General features: G+C 41.1%; 1 protein-coding gene across 6 annotated transcripts in view; it reads left to right on the forward strand.

The window, feature by feature from the left end:
* The window catches only part of MFHAS1 (multifunctional ROCO family signaling regulator 1), a 124,479-nt gene that overhangs the window by 95,966 nt on the left and 5,618 nt on the right, over positions 1–22,895 (forward strand). Inside the window, exons 2-4 of one of the 6 annotated variants that reach the window (XR_014239081.1) lie at positions 8,060–8,131; positions 9,381–9,507; positions 21,160–21,270. Coding sequence is in view for 5 of the 6 variants with exons in the window: in XM_082374944.1 (XP_082231070.1) it covers positions 8,060–8,131; positions 9,381–9,507 (199 nt within the window). In the remaining variant the exon portion in view is untranslated. Of the gene's footprint in view, positions 1–4,235; positions 4,338–8,059; positions 8,132–8,968; positions 9,109–9,380; positions 9,508–21,159; positions 21,271–22,895 lie in introns of those variants that run through there. The other 5 variants (XM_082374946.1, XM_082374944.1, XM_082374949.1 and 2 more) reach the window with 5 other exon arrangements.

The raw sequence follows: 22,895 nt of genomic DNA on the forward strand, positions 1-22,895 counted from the left end.
GTTCCCTGTGCTATACAGTAGGTCCTTGTTAGTTATCTATTTTATATATAATAGTGTGTACACGTCAATCCCAGTCTCCCAATTTATTCCTCCCCTGCCCCTTCCACCCGGTAACCATAAGTTTGTTTTCTACATCTGTGGCTCTATTTCTGTTCTGTACCATTCTTTTAGATTACACATAAATGATCATATGATATGTGTCTTCCTCTGTCTGACTTACTTCACTCAGTATGACAATCTGTAGGTCCATCCATGTTGCTGCAAATGTCATCATTCTTTGTTATGGCTGAGTAATATTCCATTGTATATATGTACCATATCTTCTTTACCCACTCCTCTGTCAATGGACATTTAGGTTGCTTTCATGTCTTGGCTATTGTAAATAGTGCTGCAATGAACATTAGGGTGCATGTATCTTTTCGAATTATGGTTTTCTCCAGACATATGCCCAGGAGTGGGATTTTGGATCATATGGTAGCTCTATAAGTCTTTTAAGGAACCTTCATACTGTTCTCCATAATGGTTGTACCAATTTACATTCCCACCAACAGTGTAGGAGGGTTCCCTTTTCTCCACACCCTCTCCAGCTTTTATTGTTTGTAGACGTCTTGATGATGGCCATTCTGACTGGTGTGAGGTGAAACCTCATTGTAGTTTTGATTTGCATTTCTCTAATAATTAGTGCTGTTGAGCATCCTTTCATGTGCTTTTTGGCCATCTGTGTATGTCTTCCTTGGAGAAATGTTTATTTAGATCATCCACCCATTTTTTGATTTTTTTTCTTTTTTTGTATTGAGCTGCATGAGCTGTTTATATCTTGGAGATTAATCCCTTGTCAGTCGCATCATTTGCAAATGTTTTCTCCCATTCTGTGGATTGTCTTTTTGTTTTGTTTATGGTTTCCTTTGCTGTGCAAAAGCTTTTAAGTTTCATTATGTCCCATTTGTTTATTTTTGTTTGTATTTTCATTACTCTAGGAGGTGGGTCAAAAATGATCTTGCTGCAATTTATGTATGAGAGTGTTCTGCCTATGTTTTCCTCTAAGAGTTTTATAGTACCCGGCCTTACATTTAGGTCTTTAATCCATTTTGAGTTTATTTTTGCATATGGTGTTAGTGTTCTAATTTCATTCTTTTACATGTAGTTGTCCTGTTCTCCCAGCACCACTTACTGAAGAGACTGTCTTTTCTCCCTTGTATATTCTTGCCTCCTTTGTCATAGATTAGTTGATCATAGGTGTGTAGGTTTATTTCTGGGCTTTCTCTCCTGTTCCACTGATCTATATTTCTGTTTTTGTGCCAGTACCATACTGTTTTGATGACTGTAGCTTTGTAGTATAGTCTGAAGTCAGGGAGCCTGATTCCTCCGGCTCCGTTTTTCTTTCTCAAGGTTGCTTTGGCTATTCGGGGTCTTTTGTGTTTCCATACAAATTGTAAAATTTTTTGTTCTAGTTTCTGTAAAAAATGGCATTGGTAATTTGCTAAGTATTGCATAGACTGACTTTTGATAAAAATCTGTTTTCAATAGCAAGCACATGTTATTTCACCATTGTTGTTTTTTTTAATGGAAATGTCTACCATACAGATGGCTTTCTTACCACATAACCCACTCTGGAAAAGACATGGAGACCCCTGTTTATCTTTTCAAAAGAGCAGTTCATCACCTTGGCCTCCAGGGCTTTTGCACTGGGCTCCTTTCTCTCTTTTTTTTAACATTTTTTTAATAATTTATTTATTTTTATTATTTATTTATTTATCTTTGGCTGCGTTGGGTCTTCGTTGCTGCACGTGGGCTTTCTCTAGTTGCGGTGAGCGGGGGCTACTCTTTGTTGCGGTGTGCGGGCTTCTCATTGTGGTGGCTTCTCGTTGTGGAGCACAGGCTCTAGGCACGCGGGTTTCAGTAGTTATGGCACGTGGGCTCAGTAGCTGTGGCACATGGGCTTAGTTGCTCCACGGCATGTGGGATCTTCCTGGACCAGGGTTCGAACCCATGTCCCCTGCATTGGAAGGCGGATTCTTAACCACTGGACCACCAGGGAAGTCCCTCCTTCCTCTTTTTTATCTTCTAAGCCTTGTGATCTTTCATTCATTCTATTACTCACTCACTCCTCCATCTACCCACCTGTTCATTGTAGTAGTTCAGACATGGAGACTTAGAGCTGGAGAAAACTCAGAGAGAAACAGGGCCATTTCCTTAATTGTGTTTTTCGGGTGTGGGATACCCAGCTCAGAGTACAAGTGGCAAGTACAACATAATTCACAGCTTTGTGGAAATTTGTCTCTGGCTGTGGTTCCCACTTCCGCCTCCCATTCTTTCCTCAGCCCTCTTCAGTCACACACCTGTCCCCACCTTTCTGCTTCTGTCAAAGCCTCCAGTCACCTCCAAACCCAGTGGTCCCGTCTCCGTTGTTACTTTGCTTGTCCACTCAGCAGAGGTGAGCACAGCTGGTCACTCCCTTTTCTTGAAGGAGTTTGGTTTCCTTTGTGAAGCCATGTTCTTCTTGTTCTCCTTCTGCCTCCTTGGCAGTTCCTGGCTGGCCTCTCTCCTTTTCAGCCTCTAAACTTGGAGCACCCCAGGCTCTGTTTCCTTTTTCTTCTTTATCTACTCAATTTCCTGGGTGATGTCATTCACTTTTATGCCTTTCCAGATCATGTGTTTGCTGATTCCTCCCAAATCTTTACCTCCAGCCTTAACCTTTTCCTGCAAATCCAGAACTGAATGTGTAATTCCACAATTAATATCTATCACTGTTGTCTAACAGTCAAATCTAACTTGGCCAAAACAGAACTCCTAATTTCTCCCCTTCCCACAAACCATCTTCTCGCTTAGTCTTGCAAGTAGTACCACCAGCTGCCGTCTTCCCATACCAAAGATTTGGAATTATCCTTGGTTCGTCTCTGCATCTTACCTCCACATCCAATTCATTGGCAAGTCCTGCTGACTGTCTATGAAACATAACGCCAGTCACTCCATCTCCGTGGGCGCCTCTCCAGACCAGGCCTCCACCACCTCTCACCTGGGCTCCTCTGTGAGCCTTCTTATGGTTTCCTTGCCTTCATTTTGCCATCCCACACAGCAGCCAGAGGGATCTTCTTAGATCAGATGTCATTACTCTGTTTAAAACCTTCCACATGGCTCCCCACCACTTAGAATCAAAACCAAACATTTTCCCCTGGTCTGCGAAGTCCCCATGATCTGGGCCTCACTGCCTTGCTTCTTCATCTTGTCCCGTTTCCCCTTCACCCCATGATCTAGATTCTTCTCTGGGCAGCCAAGCATCTTCCTACTTTCATGACTTTGCATTAGCGGTTTCCTCTGCCTGGAATGTTCTTCCCACGGCTTGCTTCTCCGTGTCGCTCAGATTTCAGCATAAACGTCACCTCCTCAGAGAGGCATCCTGGGCAACCAGTCACTGCCTATCTCATTAGCTTGTTTTAATAATCTGTGTAACAAGTTTTTAATAAGTTATGCAGTTTGTTCCTTACTAATCTTCCTTCTAGACTATAAGCGCCACGAAATCAGGGGTCTTCGTGTACACCTTATTCGCTGCTGTTCTCTCAGAGTCTGTGGTGCTGTCTCACATTAGTTGGTGGTTGTTATGTACCTGTTGAATGAATGAGTGAACTCAGTGGCAGAACCAGACCTAGGACATAAGATTTTCCTCTTTCGTTTCACATCTTATTTATACCAGGATGTCTTTTGCCCGTAAAGTTATCCTAGCTCCAAGTTATTGATATCTCCTGTTTACTTAAAGGTTATGGTAAAATTTCCAAAAACAATTCCAAAGCCAAGTTACCTTTAATCCATTTTGATTTTAAATTTACTTTTAAACTTCACCTTTCATTTCAATATGATAGAAAATACCACATTCAATGACATTTTATGACCTATATCCTTTGGTTTTTAAACTTAAAATTGTTTCCATTTATTCCAAGTGACTGTTATAAAATGGCACTTTAGGACACTTTTATAAGTTGGGAAGATCACACTTCCATAGTTGTGCATAATTTTTACCTCTGTGAAAATGATGTCGGCCAGAGATGGGCCCAGTCCTGGTCTCGGAGATGGAAGGACCAGGTCTGTTTCTGTCTTGACACAGGCTTGCTGTGCTACTTCCTGCACATCAGTTTCTCTTCTAAAAAAAAGTCATAATTCATAGTCACAAAATGGATTTTTTAAAAAAAAAACAAGACTACCAAAAAGTACAACCTAGTCTATTTATTTCTTTGGAACAGCAGCCAAGCCGGAGCTGCCCAACCGTGGTCCTGAGGGAGGCGCTGTGCTGTGATGAGGCTCAGCCGTGGGGACCGTCCCCTGAAGCGGCATGAGGCGGCCAGGTCTGCAAATGTTGGTTTTGTGGGAACCAATAGGTACTGAGAGATCCCTTCCGCTCCCTTTTCTCACACTCTTAAGTGTGCACAGTGGTGCATTTTTCTTATTTTATTTTTTATTCAAGTGTACCTGATTTACAGTATTATGTTAGTTTCAGGTGTACAGCACAGTGATTCATTTTTGCAGATTATACTCCATTATACGTTATTATGAGATAATGGCTATAGTTCCCTGGGCTCTACAGTAAATCCTTGTTGCTTATCTAGTTTATATATAGTACTTTGTATCTGTTAATCCCCTACTCCTAAACTGTCCCTCTCCCCCTCTGGTAACCACTAGTTTGTTTTCTGTGAGTCTGTTTCTGTTCTGCTATATACATTTGTTTGTATGATTTTTTAGATTCCACATATAAGTGGTATCATACAGTATTTGTTTTTCTCTCTCTGACTTATTTCACTAGGCATAATATTCTCTAGGTCCATCCATGTTGCTGCAAACGGTAATATTCCATTGTATGTATATACCACATCTTCGTTATCCAGTTGTCTGTTGATGGGCACTTGGGTTGCTTCCATATCTTGGCCATTGTAAATACTGCTGCTATGAACACTGGGGTGCATGTATCTTTCCAAATTAGTGTTTTAATTTTTTCCCAGATACATACCCAGGAGTGGAATTGCTGGATCATATGGTAGTTCTATTCTTAATTTTTTGAGGAACCTCCATACTGTTTTCCATAGTGGCTGCACTAACTTACGTTCCCAGTGTTTACCTCTCCTTTGTATATACTTTCTGGCCTTTGTTTTAAGACAGGATGTCCTTTTATCTCTCTCTGGCGTTCGTCTTCATATAAAAGGGACCATGGAGTTCTCCCATCTTTGCTCCCTTTGATAACTCGGTGGGCTTGCAAAGTGGGAGCCCTCCTGCTCATCAGTTTCTGAGGATGCTGCCTTTGCCCTGAGGGGATGTGGGAAACATGCGTTTGTGTATCACTGCATCTCATCCAGAGTCACACTTAAAAGACAGCAGTGGACTTTGAGGGGTGGAGGAGTGAGCTTCAGAACATTCAAGCTGAAAGAGGCCTTGAAGAAATCTAGATAATTCCTTATTTAATAGAACCTATATAATTGCTTGTTTTAATTTCCAGACCACTTTTGCTGTTTTGAGGGATGTTCATAACTCAGATCTTTACCCTGGATCAGGAACTGGGTTTTATTTATACTGAAAAGACATGTTTTAGGCTTTTAATATTGTGGTTTGGGTCGTCAGAGTGATACATTTTTAGTATTTTGCATAATGTGCCCAATATTTGTGAATTCTGATGATTAGCAGAAAAAGACAATCTCATTTCACTTATCTCCTGTAGTTTAAAAATAAATCATAATAAAACTTGGTGTTCTATTCTTCCACGGGGAAAAAACAGCTAATGAGCATTCACTAGCATTTTAATGCCAGAAATCTTGAGACAGAGTGATTAAGTAAGAATAGCTTTTCATAACTTTAATGGACACAGGGAGACTGTGTAGTGGCCTAATACAGCCTCAGTAGATGCAGTGGTCTGTTCATGCAGCCAAGTTTCTGCTACTTCAGGAAGACTGTGTAAAAACCGCACATGAATAGAGAATATGCAACAGAGGAGAAAGCATCAGCATTTAAAGCTGGCATCTCTCTTCAGCGTGAAGCATACTTAGCCTTTTTTTTTTCTTAATTGACTCAAGCATAAAAATAAACAAATAACCTCAGGACCATTTAATCTTGAATGACCCATTTCACTCCAAATCCAGTTGTGTTCCTTATCAGTTTATGTTTCTAATGAGAACATACTTTCAAATTTACTTTCTACATAGAAATATCGGTCTCATAATTTTTAATGACTACAGAGAATTCTGTCTTCTGAATTGTGTCATAGTTTTTAATCAGCTCCCCTTTATTGAATATTTGAGAGGGTTACTAAGTTTTCACTGTTTTATGAATACTGTTGCTATGAGCAATCATTGTATAATTTTTGTAAGAAAGGCCCACTTCCTTGAAGCGAGTTCCTAAAAATGGAAATATACCAGGTCACATGAATATTTCTCCTTCCTCTATTGGTAACATATTTTCTGTAAATATAACATTTTTTTTGCAGCTGCCACCAACTTTGGGATTTATCTTTTTTATTAGCTTTTGCTAGTGATGACAGGTGTGTAATAAATCTAAATTCCCCACACTTCCAGGTCTTTTCCAGTCCTGGAAATCAGTATTGGTCTGTCCTTCTCATTCGTTCTCTAGCATCTCATAACTTCCTAGGGGGCATCCACTGCACAGTACCATAGTTCCTTCTTTGTGCACTTGACTTTCTCCAGTGCCGAAACCCTCCACATCACAGGCCTTGCTTTAGACTCCTGTATCCCTGCGGCTCCTCACACAGTAATATCTCCCTGATTAGGTGCTCAACCAATAGCTTGTGCTTTAGTTTGAAAATCAAGTTTGTGTTACGGAAATTGGAGCCAATTAGCCTCTATTTTAGTAGCCAACACATGTTAGGAGCCACTCTGTGTGTTATCGATAAGATAGTGTTTTGGTTTTTTTTTTTTGAGAGGAAAAATCTGTTTCTCTTACTTTCTTAACTTAGCAACTGGGCACGTGTCCGAAATCCTCAGAATCTGGCCCCAAGCAGTAGCTTGTCGGAGTGCACTCATGTCCTGGAGCTTGTGAACTGTTCTGTTTCTTGCTCATCTGCACAGCACCAAGTGAATCTCTCGTATGCATGACATTTCTCAGTGCCTTCGACTTTCCTGCTGTTTCAGTGGCTGGCAGTGCTGCCAGGGGTAGGACCCACACAAAACAGTTCCCTGGACCTGTGTGATTCTGGGCATCTGGGGCAGGGCGGGGGAAACTAAAGCTCTTGGTTTAATAGAAACTGATAGCCAATGCTTAATAGTCGACTGCGAATTATTTCCGGTTCTCTGGCAAAACCTACACTGTTCCCAGCAAGGAAGCCAGCGGTGCAGGAACGGGAGCCTGGGGTCAGGGCTTGACATCTACATTTGTTACCCTGGGCCCTCAGGCACTTGCAGGCAGGAGGAGCAGAGGCCTGTGTGAAATTCCCGCCAGGAGACAGTTCTTGGGGGAAGCCAGAGATTCCCAGTCTGGGTTCAAGCCTTGGGGGTAATCTTGGGACAGAAAGTAGAAACTGAAAGCATCAGGTGAGGAAGCAGGGGAGAGCGGTCCGGGACCGGGGGTGTTAACAGGCCTGGGTGGTTCAGAGCATTCTCTTGGTGCAGCTCTAGCCCCATGGTGCGTGGTGGGTTTAAAGCTCTCCGTGGGACTCAGAGCAAATCTGTTAAACTCAGAGACCTTCTGACTTGTATTTGGACTGGATGACTTCCAAGTCTCAGTCTGGTGCAACATGCTCTTACTTTGGTTCATTTTATGACTTCGAGAGCATTTAATGTTTACGTTTTTAATTTGCCTTTTTATATTTTGAGATCTTTTCCTGGCTGGTGTCGGAGCAGAATTCTGATAACCATGTATCCATGATACAAGCTAATGATGCTAAATTAACTTTTGCAGTCATTTGGTGTTTACATTAGTTTGGTTAAGGAACTCAAATTACATTTGGTTCATATTGTGCAAAGCCATATAAAATTGTTCAAACCAGGAAACAGCTGTCTTTCATAAAAGTACAAAGATGTCAATGGTTAGTTCATTACTGAATAATAGCATTTTTGGATTACTTTTCTAGGAGAGATGTGTTCTGGAGTAAAGAAGCAGTCCCCACTTTGGGGGGACGGGTATCAGAGGGTGGCAGCAAAAGGTAAGGGCCCCAGAAGTGGGTTCCCAAGGTCACAGCCTGAGTCCACCCCTTGCTAGCCTTGACTCTGGGTACATCACATAACCTCCCTCAACGTTAGCTTCCTCACTTGCAAAATGAGGATATAAACCTTATAGTAACACTGTAAAGATGAAATGAGATGTACGTTTAAAGCTGTCTGTTCAGTGCTGGCACATGGCCATGCTCCATCATTGTGAGTTTGCTGAAGGTGAGACGTTTAGATACACGGCATTTTGAGTCAAAGGATTCTTTGTATCCTCACATGATGGCATATACTTTAGGGTCCCCAGAATTTCAAATCAGTAATACAAGTGATGGCTGTCATAGCTGATGTTTTATTTCCAGTAGCATCTTTCCCCAGTTGGCAGATGTTTTGTGTCCTTGGTTTGGTTTATTTACTTTCTAGGTATAAGTAGGGGAATTTAGGCAATAATGCACCATTGTCCACCAAAAGCTATTTTTTGAATTCTCTGAGCAAGAGCGCCCTGCTGGCCATGAAAACAGAGAAAGGGCAGGAGGCTACTGGGTCAGTGGACGGCGGGGAGGAAACCAAGACACGGAAGGCATCACTGCTCTTAGGGGTTTGATGATCTGGTTGGAGAGATCGTATCCGGGGCAGGCAGAGTACGCGGGTTTCCCTTGGGGTGTTTTTACTAGCTCCCATTACTCATAAGAGAGCATTGTGTTGGTCCTTTACAAATCTGCACACATACCTACCCAGGAAATCCTCTTGCCAGCATGAAGCCGGCCTGTTTACCTTGATAACACACCTTTAGTCAGCTGCATTTCCAGATCATTAATACAGGGCTTTGTTGCAAGGCTGCTGCGAATTCCATCTGCCCCCATCCTAATTATGAACACCTCCTTGGCAGCCCCGCTTCTCCGGGCTCAAGGGATCCTGGCTCGGTTTGCTGCGACGTCTAGATAAAGATCTCTGGAGCCCATCTGGGGAAAGGAAGGTGAGGAAAATAGCAGAACAGATGCTGTCTTTGTCCCAAACGGTAGCCTTCCTGCCATCACCATTAGAATGTTCTCCACAGTGATACAGATGAGCCACTGAGAGCAGAGCCAGTTCTGCTCTGGTTGCACATTTGTTCTCTGATTCCACTGTCTGCAGACCCTTCCCGTCGTCCTCACTACCTGCCCTGCTCCCTGCTTCCTCCACCCCCTCTCTAAGGTGGCCCCATTTTTGAAGGCAAATCTCACTAATGCATGTTTCTTTCTCCTGCAGGGGAGTTGCTGAGTCAGCCCAGACCAGAAGGCGTGGCAGAGATCATATGCCCCAAGAATGGCAGCGAGCGAGTGAATGTTGCCTTGGTTTACCCACCCACACCGACTGTGATCAGCCCATGTTCCAAGTGAGTTCTGAACCCGCAGCCCCGTCCCTCACTCCTGAGAACAGAAGTCCAGGTTAAAGTACCTTTCATCAAACCTGGAAAAGCTCCCCCAGGGCAGACCTAGTTATCTGGGCAATAGCAAAACTATGGCTTATACAACAAACTAGGAACTTTCATTTTTCGTTATTTGTGATTTTTTGTTTTTTACTTTTGCTGATAAAAGAACATTTTAAAACAGCTTTTTTGAGATATTGTTCACATATTATACAGTTCACTTGTTTAAAGTGTATGATTCATTGTTTTTTAGTATATTTGCAGATATATGAACCAAAAAGAGCGATGTTTTTTTTTTTTTGATGGAGAGTCATAATTCTGTCATTGTAGTATGAAGTGGGCCCTCACTTCAGAAAACAGCGAGGGCTCATTAAATAAGAAAAGCTGGCAGAAAATCTGTAGTAGATCCTTTTTTCTTGTGGGTCTCTGATTCTCTATCAATCAGTCCTCGACAATCAGAAGCAGTGTGGTTTTTTCTCACCTTCCCCAAAATGGACTTAAAGACACAGAATGTACCCGTGTGAACTAACTTTTGGATACAAGGTTAGCTTAGCATTAAACTCAGATGATAAACTTAGGTTAAACTCATCTGTTTGGTTTTTTCTGTAGTGTTAAGAACTGAACAGGCCACTTTAGACTGAGATGAAATACCTTTCTACTGCAAATCTTGAAAAGCAGTAGTCCCTGGTCTTCTGGGTGATATCAACAGAGTATTCATGAAGGAGATTTCCATTTTTCTTCCTAGTTGACCACATAGAATATTTTTTCCATATCTAAGCTTTGTATAGGGAGGTTGGAAAGTTCGTATTTGAGAATGGTGACCTGTTACGGCATCTTGAGAAACTTGCTGTCAGGCTGCATTCCTGAGAGCTTGTGTGATAGGAACTTATGTCTCTGACCCTGCAAGTAGCAGCTTTCCTGCCCCCGGTATGCTGTCTGCAGAGCAAGGGTCTGCTGGGGATTTCTCACTCGTTAGCAGCTGTCCCCTTTCTCCAAACTGGGTGACTCACTAGACAGAACATCCCTAATCCATCTTTGCTGGAAAATGTCACGGAACACCCAAGGGAAATTCTTCTCTCATGCTCTTCTATTCAGAATGCTTTTTAAGGTTAACTTATCACTAATATATAACCCTATGACATTGTGAAACTTTGAAATGCTTCTTAGGATTACCCAGTAACTAAATATGAACCAGAACATTCCCCTGTCCTGAGCATACCAAACATCAGAAATGTTACCATTCTCTGAATTGGTATACGCTGGTGCCTTTCTCACACATAGGGTAAGGATAAAGGGATATTATAAAAAACAGGGTCTGGAAATGGAGGGAAACAATTGTTCAATAGGCTTTGCATGGGTGTAGATTTTCCTGAGCCAGGAGAGACGGTAACCTATTGTTTTGCCATAGCTACGTGGCATTTAATAGGCAAGATAGCCAGAGTTATCAGTGTCTTCTCACGGGCTTCTGTTGTACTGCCACAAAAGGACATTTATACCAACCTGCAGAAATGCTATCAGCTCCTCTCTCTTCCAGGTTATCATACCTGAAATGAACAAGCAGCTTTAAAGCCTTGGGTAATCAGAGCCACATGACCTGAGACTTCTAGATGCTGGAGGGGATACCTTTAGGGACTGAACTGCTTTTGACCTAGCTCTGTGAACAGTTTTATTTTGAAATGGATTTTTTATAAAAGGTCTCATACAATGGATGGCAGGTTTAGAGGGTAACTCTCAATTCTAAATGAAGGAATATTCTTGAGAACAAAATGGAAACAAACTGTCAGGCCCTGCACAGCCCAGTGGAAACTCTAATTTACAAGTGGATGGCAATGTATTGGAAGTGGGGGATTTGGGGATCGATGAGGAAAGCTGTCCCAGGAGGTGGTCATTAGGTCCAGACAGCTTGGGTCTGAGCCTGAGAGCTTCTGAGAGTTAGACTTAGGGTCTCAGCGGACAGTAGAAATTGGTAGACTGGAGTTATTGCCCTGGTTTTGCAACTCCAGCCCCAGTTAACTTAGGCAAGTCACTAGAGAGTGACCTTTTACTGCTCTCTCCTCCTCTAAAATGCAGGTCAATGGTCAAGATCAGACTTTCTTCATCAGGCACGTGTGTATCAGAATTTCCAGGGCCAGGCACTAGTCTTTAAGAAAACGAGTCACTCAGATGATTGTCATGTGTGTGCCAGACATTGTGCTCGTTGAGCTCTCCTCCAGGGCTCCCAGGCCAGTGGGTCTCATCTTCAGGAGAATTCGTAATAATTTTGCCAGGACGATAGGCAGCAACCAGAACCATCCCAGGAAAACCAGAATAATCACCCTACTCTTAGGTCATTGATCTAGACCTTACAGTGGTTTCAAAAAGGCATCCCAAGCTCTTCTTTGACCAGTTTACTCCTCTCCTTTATAGGTCAAATGAGACTTGTCATTAATGGCCTGTCTTTGACCATGTGTAAAATAATGGTGCTACAATGAACTTTATAAAGAAAAACCATTGATGACTGTTAATTTGATTGGATCTTCTTTATGAATTCCAAGCTTTTCTATTTCTCATTTTTTAAAATTTCGAGGTTTGTTATTCCCCTACAGACAGAGAATAAAGAGCAAGTAGTGATTTTTTTTTTTTTTAAAGTGACTTATTCTCATAATTCACCTTGGATGATGGTGAAGTCTCTACCAGCATTCCATGGGGAAGAAGTTACATGAATTCAATGAAATGCCTGTCCTTCTGCACCTCGCTCTCCGAGGAGAAATGTATCAACTGAGTGACTTCTTGGTCCCTTTGCTGATTATCAGATAGAAATACGAGTCATTTCCATACTTTGGCAATCCTGGGCTGATTTTCAAGGATATTTGCCTTGGAGATGAGATGAAAATTCATCTAGTAGCAGATTTGCTGGGTTGCTTTGAAAAATTCTGACCTCCTTAAGGATATGGATTCTGTCTGATAAACATTTTTTTTAAAGCTTTGGTATACTTTCATACCATAAAACTTGCCCATTCAGCGATGGTTCACATATTTACAGAGTTGTCCAGCTGTCACCACAACCTCATTTTAGAACATTTTCATCATTCCAGAGAGAAGTTTCATGCCCATGCTCACCTGCAGTCACTGTGCCTAACAATACCTAGCTCCATGCAGAAAATAAATAATTCTTAGTGCCACTTTCAGGAATGGTTTTGCTCCCTGGTGTGTTGGTATTAAACAGATTTGTGAGTTTTAAGGAAATTCGTACAAACACTTGTTATCCTTGGCCCAGTGCAGTCTGAAGGCAGTGAATGGACGTGCACCCCCGCTGCCAGCCCCCTGTTTACTGAACAGTAGAAGGGAAACGGAGTTTCTTGGAGGGAAATCAGCCTCCTTCAGAACTCTACCTATACCTAAAGTATAGGTAGCAATTTCTAAAAACACAGACTTAGTTGTTAAGAGCAGTTTTAGGTTCACAGTGAAATCGAGCATAAGGTACAGAAAGACCCCATCTACCCCCTGCCCTGGCCACACACAGCCTCCCCACCCAGACTGGAACATTCGTCACAGGTGATGAACCTACACTGACACCTCGTTATCACCCGAAGCCCACGCTTTACATTAGGGTTCACACTTGATGTTGTACATTTCATGGGTTTGGACAAATACAGAATGACATGTATCTACCATTACAGTATCTTACACAATATTTTCATTGCCCTAAAAATCCTGTGCGCTCCCCCTCTTTATCCCTCCCTCCCCTCTTAACCCTTGGCACCCACTGATCTTTTCTTTTTTAGCTTTATTGGGATGTAATGGACAGATAAGTAAGATATTTAAAGTGTACACTGTGGTAATTTGATATCCGTATGCACTGTGAAAGGATTCCCACCATGTAGTTAATTAACACATCCATCTGTTGCGTATTTATCCTTCAGAACTTCTGAGTGGCAGCCTAACTGACCTTCAATATAGACAGGGATCATGAAGGGCAAAAATATACTTTCAGTGGGAAAAGCAAGGCAAAAGTACAATAGAAGGATTTTTTTTTTTTAATTAAAAAAAATTTTATTTGTGAATTCCTGTCTCCATCCTGTTGCTTTACAGATTGAGACACTTAAAATTCCAGTTCAGAAGGGAAGTGTGAACTTCTTTGGGCAAATTGCAGCTTGCTGTTTGCCTTTCATTTTTAGATAACTTATGGAATATTTCTTTCTCATTTCCAAAGAGATTTTCCTCCTTTACCAATTAAAATATATATTCTGAAAAACTGCCACTTGACTCAATTTGTCTACTGATTTTCATTTAAAAGACAGGATTCGGCAGGTTAGCTATGAAAATGTTTTACCTTAAGAAATACTGGAGATACATACAGTGGGTGGGGACAAGATGGCAGAGTAGAAGGACGTGAGCTCACCGCCTCTCACGAAAACAACAAAATCACAACTAACTAACTACTGAACAACTATCAATAAAAAAATGATGGAACCTACCAAAAAAGATATCCTACATCCAAAGACAAAGAAGAAACCACAACAGCACAGTAGGAGCGGTGCAATCACGATAAAATCAAATCCCATACCTGCCAGGTGGGCAAACCACAAACTGGAAAATAACTATATCATAGAGGTTCTCCCACAGGAGTGAAAGTTCTGAACCCCACATTAGGCTCCCCAGCCTGGGGGTCTGGTTTCAGGAGGAGGAGCCCCCAGAGCATCTGCCTTCGAAGGCCAGTGGGATTTGATCACAGGGATTCCACAGGACTGGGGGAAACAGAAACTCCAGTCCTGGAGAGTGCACACAAGGTCTCATGTGCACTAGGACCCAGGGGAAAAAGCAGTGACCTCACAAGAGCCTGGGCCAAACCTATCTGCTGGTATTGGAGGGTCTCCTACTGGTGGGGGGAGGGGGGGCGACTTTGGCTCACTGTGGGGACGAAGACACTGGTGGCGGTAGTTCTGGGGAGTACTCATTGGTGCAAGTGCTCCTGGAGGCTGCCATTTTCTCACCAAGACCTGGCCCCAGCCACCAGCCTGTAGGCTCCAGTGCTGGGAGGCCTCAGGTCAGACAAGCATCAGGGTGGGAACACAGCTCCACCCATCAGCAGACAGGCTGCCTCAAGTCTTCCTGAGCCCACAGCTGCCCATTAAACACACCCCTTGACAGGGCCCTGCCCACCAGAGGGACAAGACCCAGCTCCACCCACAAGTGGGCAGAAACTAGGCCCTCCCACCAGGAAGCCTGCACAAGCCCCTTACATCAGTCTCATCCACCAGGGGGCAGACAGCAGAAGCCAAGAAGAACTACAACTCTGCAGCCTATGGAATGGAAACCACAATCACAGAAAGTTAGACAAAATGAGTCAGCAGAGGAATACGTCCCAGACAAAGGAACAAGATAAAACCTCAAAAGAACAACTAAGTGAATTGGAGATAGGCAATCTAACTGAAAAAGAATTCAGAGTAATGATAGTAAAGATGATCCAAGATCTTGGAAAAACAACAGAAGCATAGATAGAGACGATACAAGAAATATTTAACAAAGAGCTAGAAGATCTAAATAACAAGCAAACAGATGAACAATACAATAACTGAAATGAAAAATACACTAGAAGGAATCAATAAAATAAATGAGGCAGAAGAACGGATAAGTGAGCTGGAAGACAGAATGGTGGAAATCACTGCTGTGGACAAGAATAAAGAAAAAAGAGTGAAAAGAAATAAGGACAGTCTAAGAGAATTCTGGGACAACATTAAACGCACCAACATTCACATTATAGGGGTCCCAGAAGGAGAAGAGAGAGAGAAAGGACCTGAGAAAATATTTGAAGAGATAGTAGCTGAAAACTTCCCTAACATGGGAAAGGAAACAGTCACCCAAGTCCAGGAAGCACAGAGTCCCAGGCAGCATAAACCCAAGGAGGAACACACAAAGACACACAGTAATCAAACTGACAGAAATTAAAGACAAAGAGAAAATATTAAAAGCAACAAGGGAAAAGCAACAAAACATATAAGGGAATTCCCATAGGTAATCAGCTGATTTCTCAGCAGAAACTGCAGGCCAGAAGGGAATGGCATGATATATTTAAAGTGATGAAAGGGAAGAACCTACAACCAGGAATACTCTATCCAGCAAGGGTCTCTCATTCAGATTTGACATAGAAATCAGAAGCTTTACAGACAAGCAAAAGCTAAGAGAATTCAGCACCACCAGACCAGCTTTGCAACAAATGCTACAGGAACTTCTTTAGGTGGAAAAGAAAAGGCCACAACTAGAAACAAGAAAATCACGAATGGAAAAGCTCACTGGTAAAGGCAAACATTACAGTAAAGGTAGAAAGTCATCCACACACAAAATGATATGAAAACCAGCAGTCGTGAAAAGAGGAGAATACAAATGCAGGATATTGGAAATGCATTTGAAATTAAAAGACCAGCAACTTAAAACAATCCTGTTTTTATATAGATTGCTGTATTAAAACCTCATAGTAACCACAAACCAAAAATCTACAATAGATACACACACAAAAAAGAATAAGGAATCCAAACACAACAGTAAAGTTAGTCATCAAATCACAAGAGAACAAAAGAGGAAAGGAAGAAAAAAGACCTACAAAAACAAACCCAAAACAATTAATAAAATAGCAATAAGAACATACATAATCAATAATTGCCTTAAACGTAAACAGACTAAATGCTCCAACCAAAAGACATGGACTGGCTGAATGGATACAAAAGCAAGACCTGTATATATGCTGTCTACAAGCGACCCACTTCAGATCTAGGGACACATACAGACTGAAAGTGAGGGGAATGAAAAAGGCAAATGGAAATCAAAAGAAAGCTGGAGTAGCAATGCTTATATCAGACAAAATAGACTTTAAAATAAAAACTGTTCCAAGAGACAAAGAAGGACACCACATAATGATGAAGGGATCAATCCAAGAAGGAGATATAATAATTGTAAATATAAACGCATGCAACATAGGAGCACCTCAATATATAAGGCAAATACTAACAGCCATAAAAGGAGAAATCAACAGTAACACAATAATAGTGGCAGATTTTAACACACCACTTTCATCAATGGACAGATCATCCAGACAGAAAATCAGTAAGGAAACACAGGCCTTAAATGACACATTAGACCAGACAGACTTATTGATATTTATATCCATCCAACTGCAGCAGAATACACATTCTTTTCCAGTGCACATGGAACATTCTTGAGGATTGATCATATGCTGGGCCACAAATCAAGCCTCTGTAAATTTAAGAAAACTGAAATCATATCAAGCATCTTTTCCAAACACAATGAGGTTAGAAATCAACTACAAGGAAAAAACTGTAAAAAACACAAATACTTAGAGGCTAAGCAATATGATACTAAACAACCAATGGATCACTGAAGAAATCAAAGACAAAATAAAAAAAAAACCTAGAGACAAATGACAACAAAAGCATGACAATCCAAAACCTATGGGACACAGCAAAAGCAGTTCTAAGAGGGAAGTTTACTGCAATACAATCTTACTCAATCTCAGAATCTTACAACCTTACAATCTCAGAAAACAAGAAAAATCTAAAACAACCTAACCCTACACCTAAGGCAGCCAGAGAAAGAACAAACAAAGCCCAAAGTTAGCAGAAGGAAAGAAATCATAAAAACCAGAGCAGAAATAAATGAAATAGAGACGAAGAAAACAATTGAAAAAAACCCAGTGAAACTAAAAGCTGGTTCTTTGAAAAGATAAACAAAATTGATAAACCTAAACAAAATTGATAAGAAAAAAAGGGAGAGGAACTCAAATCAATAAAATTAGAAATGAAAAAGGAGAAGTTACAACTGACACCACAGAAATAACAAAGGATCATAAGAGACTACTACAAGCAACTATATGCCAATAAAATGGACAACCTGGAAGAAATGGACAAATTCTTAGAAAGATACAATCTCCCAAGACTGAACCAGGAAGAAATAGAAAATATGAACAGACCAATCACAAGTACCGAAATTGAAACTGTGATTGAAAAACTCCCAACAAGCAAAAGTCCAGGACCTGATGGCCTCACAGGTGAATTATATCAAACATTTAGAGAAGAGTTAACACTTATCCTTCCAAAACTCTTCCAAAAACTTGCAGAGGAAGGAACACTCCCAAACTCATTCTATGAGGCCACTATCACCCTGATACCAAAACCAGATAAAGATACCACAAAAAAAGAGAAAATTACAGGCCAATATCACTGATGAAATTTAGACGCAAAAATCCTCAACAAAACACTAGCAAACTAAATCCAACAATGCATTAAAAGGATCATACACCCTGATCAAATGGGATTTATCCCAGGGATGCAAGGATTTTACAATATCCACAAATCAATTAGTGTGATAAACCACATTAGCAAGCTGAAGAATAAAAACCATATGATCATCTCAATAAATGCAGAAAAAGCTTTTGACAAAATTCAACATCCATTTATGATGAAAACTCTCCAGAAAGTAGGCATAGAGGGAGCATACCTCAACATAACAAAGGCCATATGACAGACCTACAGCTAACATCATACTGAATGGTGAAAAGTTGAAAGCATTGCCTCAAAGATCAGGAACAAGGCAAGGATGTCTGCTCTTGCCACTTTCATTCAACATAGTTTTGGAAGTCCTAGCCAAGGCAATCAGAGAAGAAAAAGAATGAAAGGAATCCAAATTGGAAAAGAAGTAAAACTGTCACTGTTTGCAGATCCCATGATACTACATAGAAAATCCTAAAGATGCTACCAGAAAACTACTAGAGCTCATCAATGAATTTGTTAAAGTTACATGATACAAAATTAATACACAGAAATCTCTTGCATTCCTATACACTAACAACAAAAGATCAGAAAGAGAAATTAAGGTAAAAATCCCATTTATCATCCTATCAAAAAGAATAAAATACCTAGGAATGAACCTACCTCAGGAGACAAAAGACCTGTGTGCAGAAAATTATAAGACACTGATGAAAGAAATCAAAGAAGACACAAACAGATGGAGAGATATACCATGTTATTGGATTGGAAGAATCAATATTGTGAAGATGACTATACTATCCAAAGCAATCTACAGATTCAATGCAATCCCTATCAAATTACCAATGGCATTTTTCACGGAATTAGAACAAAAAATTTTACAAACTGTATGGAAACACAAAAGGCCCCAAATAGCCAAAGCAATCCTGAGAAAGAAAAATGGAGCTGGAGGAATCAGTTTCCTGACTTCAGATTATACTACAAAGCTACAGTAATCAAAACAGTATGGTACTGGTGCTGAAACAGAAATACAGATCAATGGAACAGGACAGAAAGCCCAGAAATAAAACCACACACCTATGGTCAACTAATCTATGACAAAAGAGATGAAACTACACAATGCAGAAAAGACAGTCTCCTCAATAAGTGGTGCTGGGAAAACTGGACAGCTACATGTAAAAGAATGAAATTAAAACATTCTCTAACACCATACACAAAAATAAACCCAAAATGGATTAAAGACCTATATGTAAGGCTGGATACTATAAAACTCTTAGAGGAAAACATAGGCAGAACACTCTTTGACATAAATTGCAGCAATATCTTTTTGGATCCACCTCCTAGAGTAATGAAAATAAAAACAAAAATAAACAAATGGAACCTAATTAAACTTAAATGCTTTATCACAGCAAAGGAAACCATAAACAAAACGAAAAGAAACCCCAGAGAATGGGAGAAAATATTTGCAAACGATGTGACCAACAAGGGATTAATCTCCAAAATTTACAAACAACTCATGTGGCTCAATATCAAAAAACAAAACAACAACCCAATCAAAAAATGGGCAGAAGACCTAAACCGACATTTCTTCAAAGACATACAGATGACGAAGAGTCACATGAAAAGATGCTCAATATCACTAATTATTAGAGAAATGCACATCAAAACTATAATGAGATATCATCTCACACCAGTCAGAATATGGCCATCATCAAAAAGTCTATGAATGATAAATGCTGGAGAGGGTGTGGAGAAAAGGGAACCCTCCTGCACTGCTGGTAGGAATGTAAATTGGACAGCCACTATGGACAACAGTATGAAGGTTCCTTAAAAAACTAAAAATAGAACTACCATATGACCCAGCAATCCCACTCTTGGGCATATATCTGGAGAAAACCATGGTTCGAAAGGATACGTGCACCCCAATGTTCATTGCAGTGCTGTATACTATAGCCAAGCCATGGAAGCAAACTAAATGTCCATCAACAGATGAATGGATAAAGAAGATGTGGTACATATATACAAGGGAATATTACTCAGCCATTAAAAAGAATGAAATAATGCCATTTGCAGCAACATGGAGGGACCTGGAGTTTATCATACTAAGTGAAGTAAGTCAGACAGAGAAAGACAAATATATGATATCGCTTATATGTGGAATCTTTAAAAAATGATACAAATGAACATATTTACAAAACAGAAACAGACTCACAGACATAGAAAACAAACTTATGGTTACCAAAGGGGAAAGGTGGGTGGGAGGGATAAATTGGGAGATTGGGATCGACATATACACACTACTATATTTAAAATAGATAACCAACAAGGACCTACTGTATAGCACAGGGAACTCTATTCAATACTCTCTATTGGCCTATATGGGGAAAGCATCTAAAACAGAGTGGATATATGCATATGTATAACAGTTTCACTTTGCTGTACACCTGAAACTAACACAACACTGTAAATCACCTATAGTCCAATATAAAAATTTTTTTTAAAGACATACTGGAATATAACTTACACTTCCATGTGGCTTCTTAACGGACTGGTCCTTGAACATGCAGGAAACAGATAAGTATCATTTTTATTTTCTGGCGCTTGCCATTTCTTTTGTGGTGCTACCCTATCTGTCTGTGGAGTGGTGGAACTGAAGAAGGAAGCAAATTCTGATTTTGGCAGGTCATGTGTTACAGAATTAGAAAAAATGAGCTGGTTTGAAAATTGCTGGGCAAAGCTTTCTCCTTTCCAGAAAGTATTACCGATAATAAAGGACAAGGCTCACGCTGCATTTCAAACTTGGATTATTGCGTGTATATACTATAGCGTTCCAATTCAAGTAAGATTCTAGATACTTACTGTTTGCAAGTATTCTCAAACCTATAGTGATTACTTTGCATAGGAATTTTGGCAGTTACATTGTTATGACATAAGGATATTTAAGACCAATTAAGCCTTTTGTAAAAAGTAGGATGAAGATTCTGTGGCCTTTACCTCACCAAATAAATAGGCAAAGTATGTTTAACTGCACTCAGATCAGTTAGTACGGACTCGATTAAAAAACCTTTTTTTTAAGGAATGGATGAATTTGGCTTAATCACAATGGAGAATTTTTCACTGATCTCAGAAGTGTAAAACATGAAGGGTGGTGATGGGATGGGATTTCAGAAGGAAAGGAGGCTTAAATGTGGAGGTTGCCTGTGGGGTGTATCACATTGATTTGCATTGATTTGTTTTGTTCTTTGTAAGGAGTAAGACAGCTCCTTGCCTTGTTGCTTTCACGACTGGGAGGAATAGTGTTTCTTTGATTTAGTCTCCCATCAGCCACATTGATACTGGAATTTGTTCCCTCTCTGCTTAGGTATCTCCATACTTTCTTGGACAATTAAGTGGAAAAGATAGTGCTTCTTTCCCTTATGCCATCATTTTTACTGTACCCAATCTGTGACTTTAGGAGCACCAATGTTTAAGGGTAAGTCTGGGAAGCAGAGAGGGTTTCTTAAATAGGTAAGGGCCTCCTAAGGACTTGGAGAGTTTAGGAAAAAAAGGGGGAGGATGGGCTTGGGACGAAGAGATTCCATACAGCAGGACATTTTAAGATTACAAATCTTTTACTTATCCAGAATCAAGACATACTGGAGAATTAAAAATAAAACTGCTCAACTCTTTTGCCTAATTTACTATAATGCATATATCAGTAACCTTAGAATCCTTTTTGGAAAAAAGAAGTCATTTAAAAAAACTCATTCTAATGTAATGCAAGAATATAACATCAGGAAAAGCTCAAGCTAATTAACACAGCAAACCATTTTTTTTTAATCCTGAGTTTCCCACTTTGTAGCTAATTGACTATTTATTTATTTGTTTATTGGCTGAGTTGGGTCTTTGTTGCTGCGCGCGGGCTTTTCTCTGGTTGTGGCGAGCGGGGGCTACTCTTTGTTGTGGTGAACGGGCTTCTCATTGAGGTGGCTTCTCTTGTTGCAGAGCACAGGCTCTAGGCGCACGGGCTTCAGTAGTTGCAGCAAATAGGCTCAGTACTTGTGGCTCGTGGGCTCTAGAACACAGGCTCAGTAGTTGTGGCGCAAGGGCTTAGTTGCTCCGCAGCATGTGGGATCTTCCCGGACCAGGGATCGAACCTGTGTCCCCTGCATTGGCAGGCGGATTCTTAACTACTGCGCCACCAGGGAAGTCCCAGCAAACAGCTTTTTAAAAGCGGTGTTGGTATTTATTTTCTCAAGGCAGTTCGACAGGCTCCGGAGTTATGCCCTCTGAGTTTGAATCCGGCAATGTGTTAGTGCTGTGACAGGTGCAGATCACAGCAGCACTATCTCCTGAGCTCGTTCTGTGCATTTAGAGACCGTTGCAGGGGAAGCATTTAGCATTATTCCTTACACAGATTAAGTAGCGCTCAATAAATCCAGTTGCTGTTATTTCTACCAGAAATATTAGTATGTACACCATGCATAACATAAAGGTAATCATTAAAATCAAAATTTCAGAATCCAAATATAGATGCTAGAGTAAAATCTACTCACTGACTTACCTAGGACTGTTTTGCTTATTAACTGAGGTACCCACGCAAGGCAGGTAAACGCGTGTGCTGAGTAGGCAGGAGAGCGTGCCGGCTCACCTTCCCCTCCACCACCACGAAGGGGTCAAGGTGAAGTACATGCAGATCTGTTTATGAGGCCACCTGCAGCTACTTCGTAAACGTCAGTGTCCTAAACCCATCTTCCTGGGATAAAGAGGAGATGAGTGGGATCATTCCTTTCATACTGTAGATGCCAGAGCCCATGTGCCTGGACAAACTCCTATAGTGTGGGAATGGAAGACTGGAGATACGATGAGGCCAACAGATCAGGAAACGACTGCCGGGGAAAAGACAGTTTACTACAGTTCCTTCGGGGAGGGGCACGCCGTGCCCTGGGGCGGGGGCGGGGCTGCGTGGGGAAGCACCCACGGGCCCCACCTCTGGAGGCTGAGGGTAGGGGAGGCAGTGGGGGAGGGGCCTGTGCTGTGGTCTCTGCGGGAAGGCACGGGCAAGGCAGGGGAGCACACGTAGGATGGGCCGGTTTGGATAGTTTCCGCGGGCTCTGG

The sequence above is a fragment of the Balaenoptera borealis genome (assembly GCF_965194805.1).
Source record: "Balaenoptera borealis genome assembly, chromosome: 21".
NCBI classification, from domain to species: Eukaryota; Metazoa; Chordata; class Mammalia; order Artiodactyla; family Balaenopteridae; genus Balaenoptera; species Balaenoptera borealis.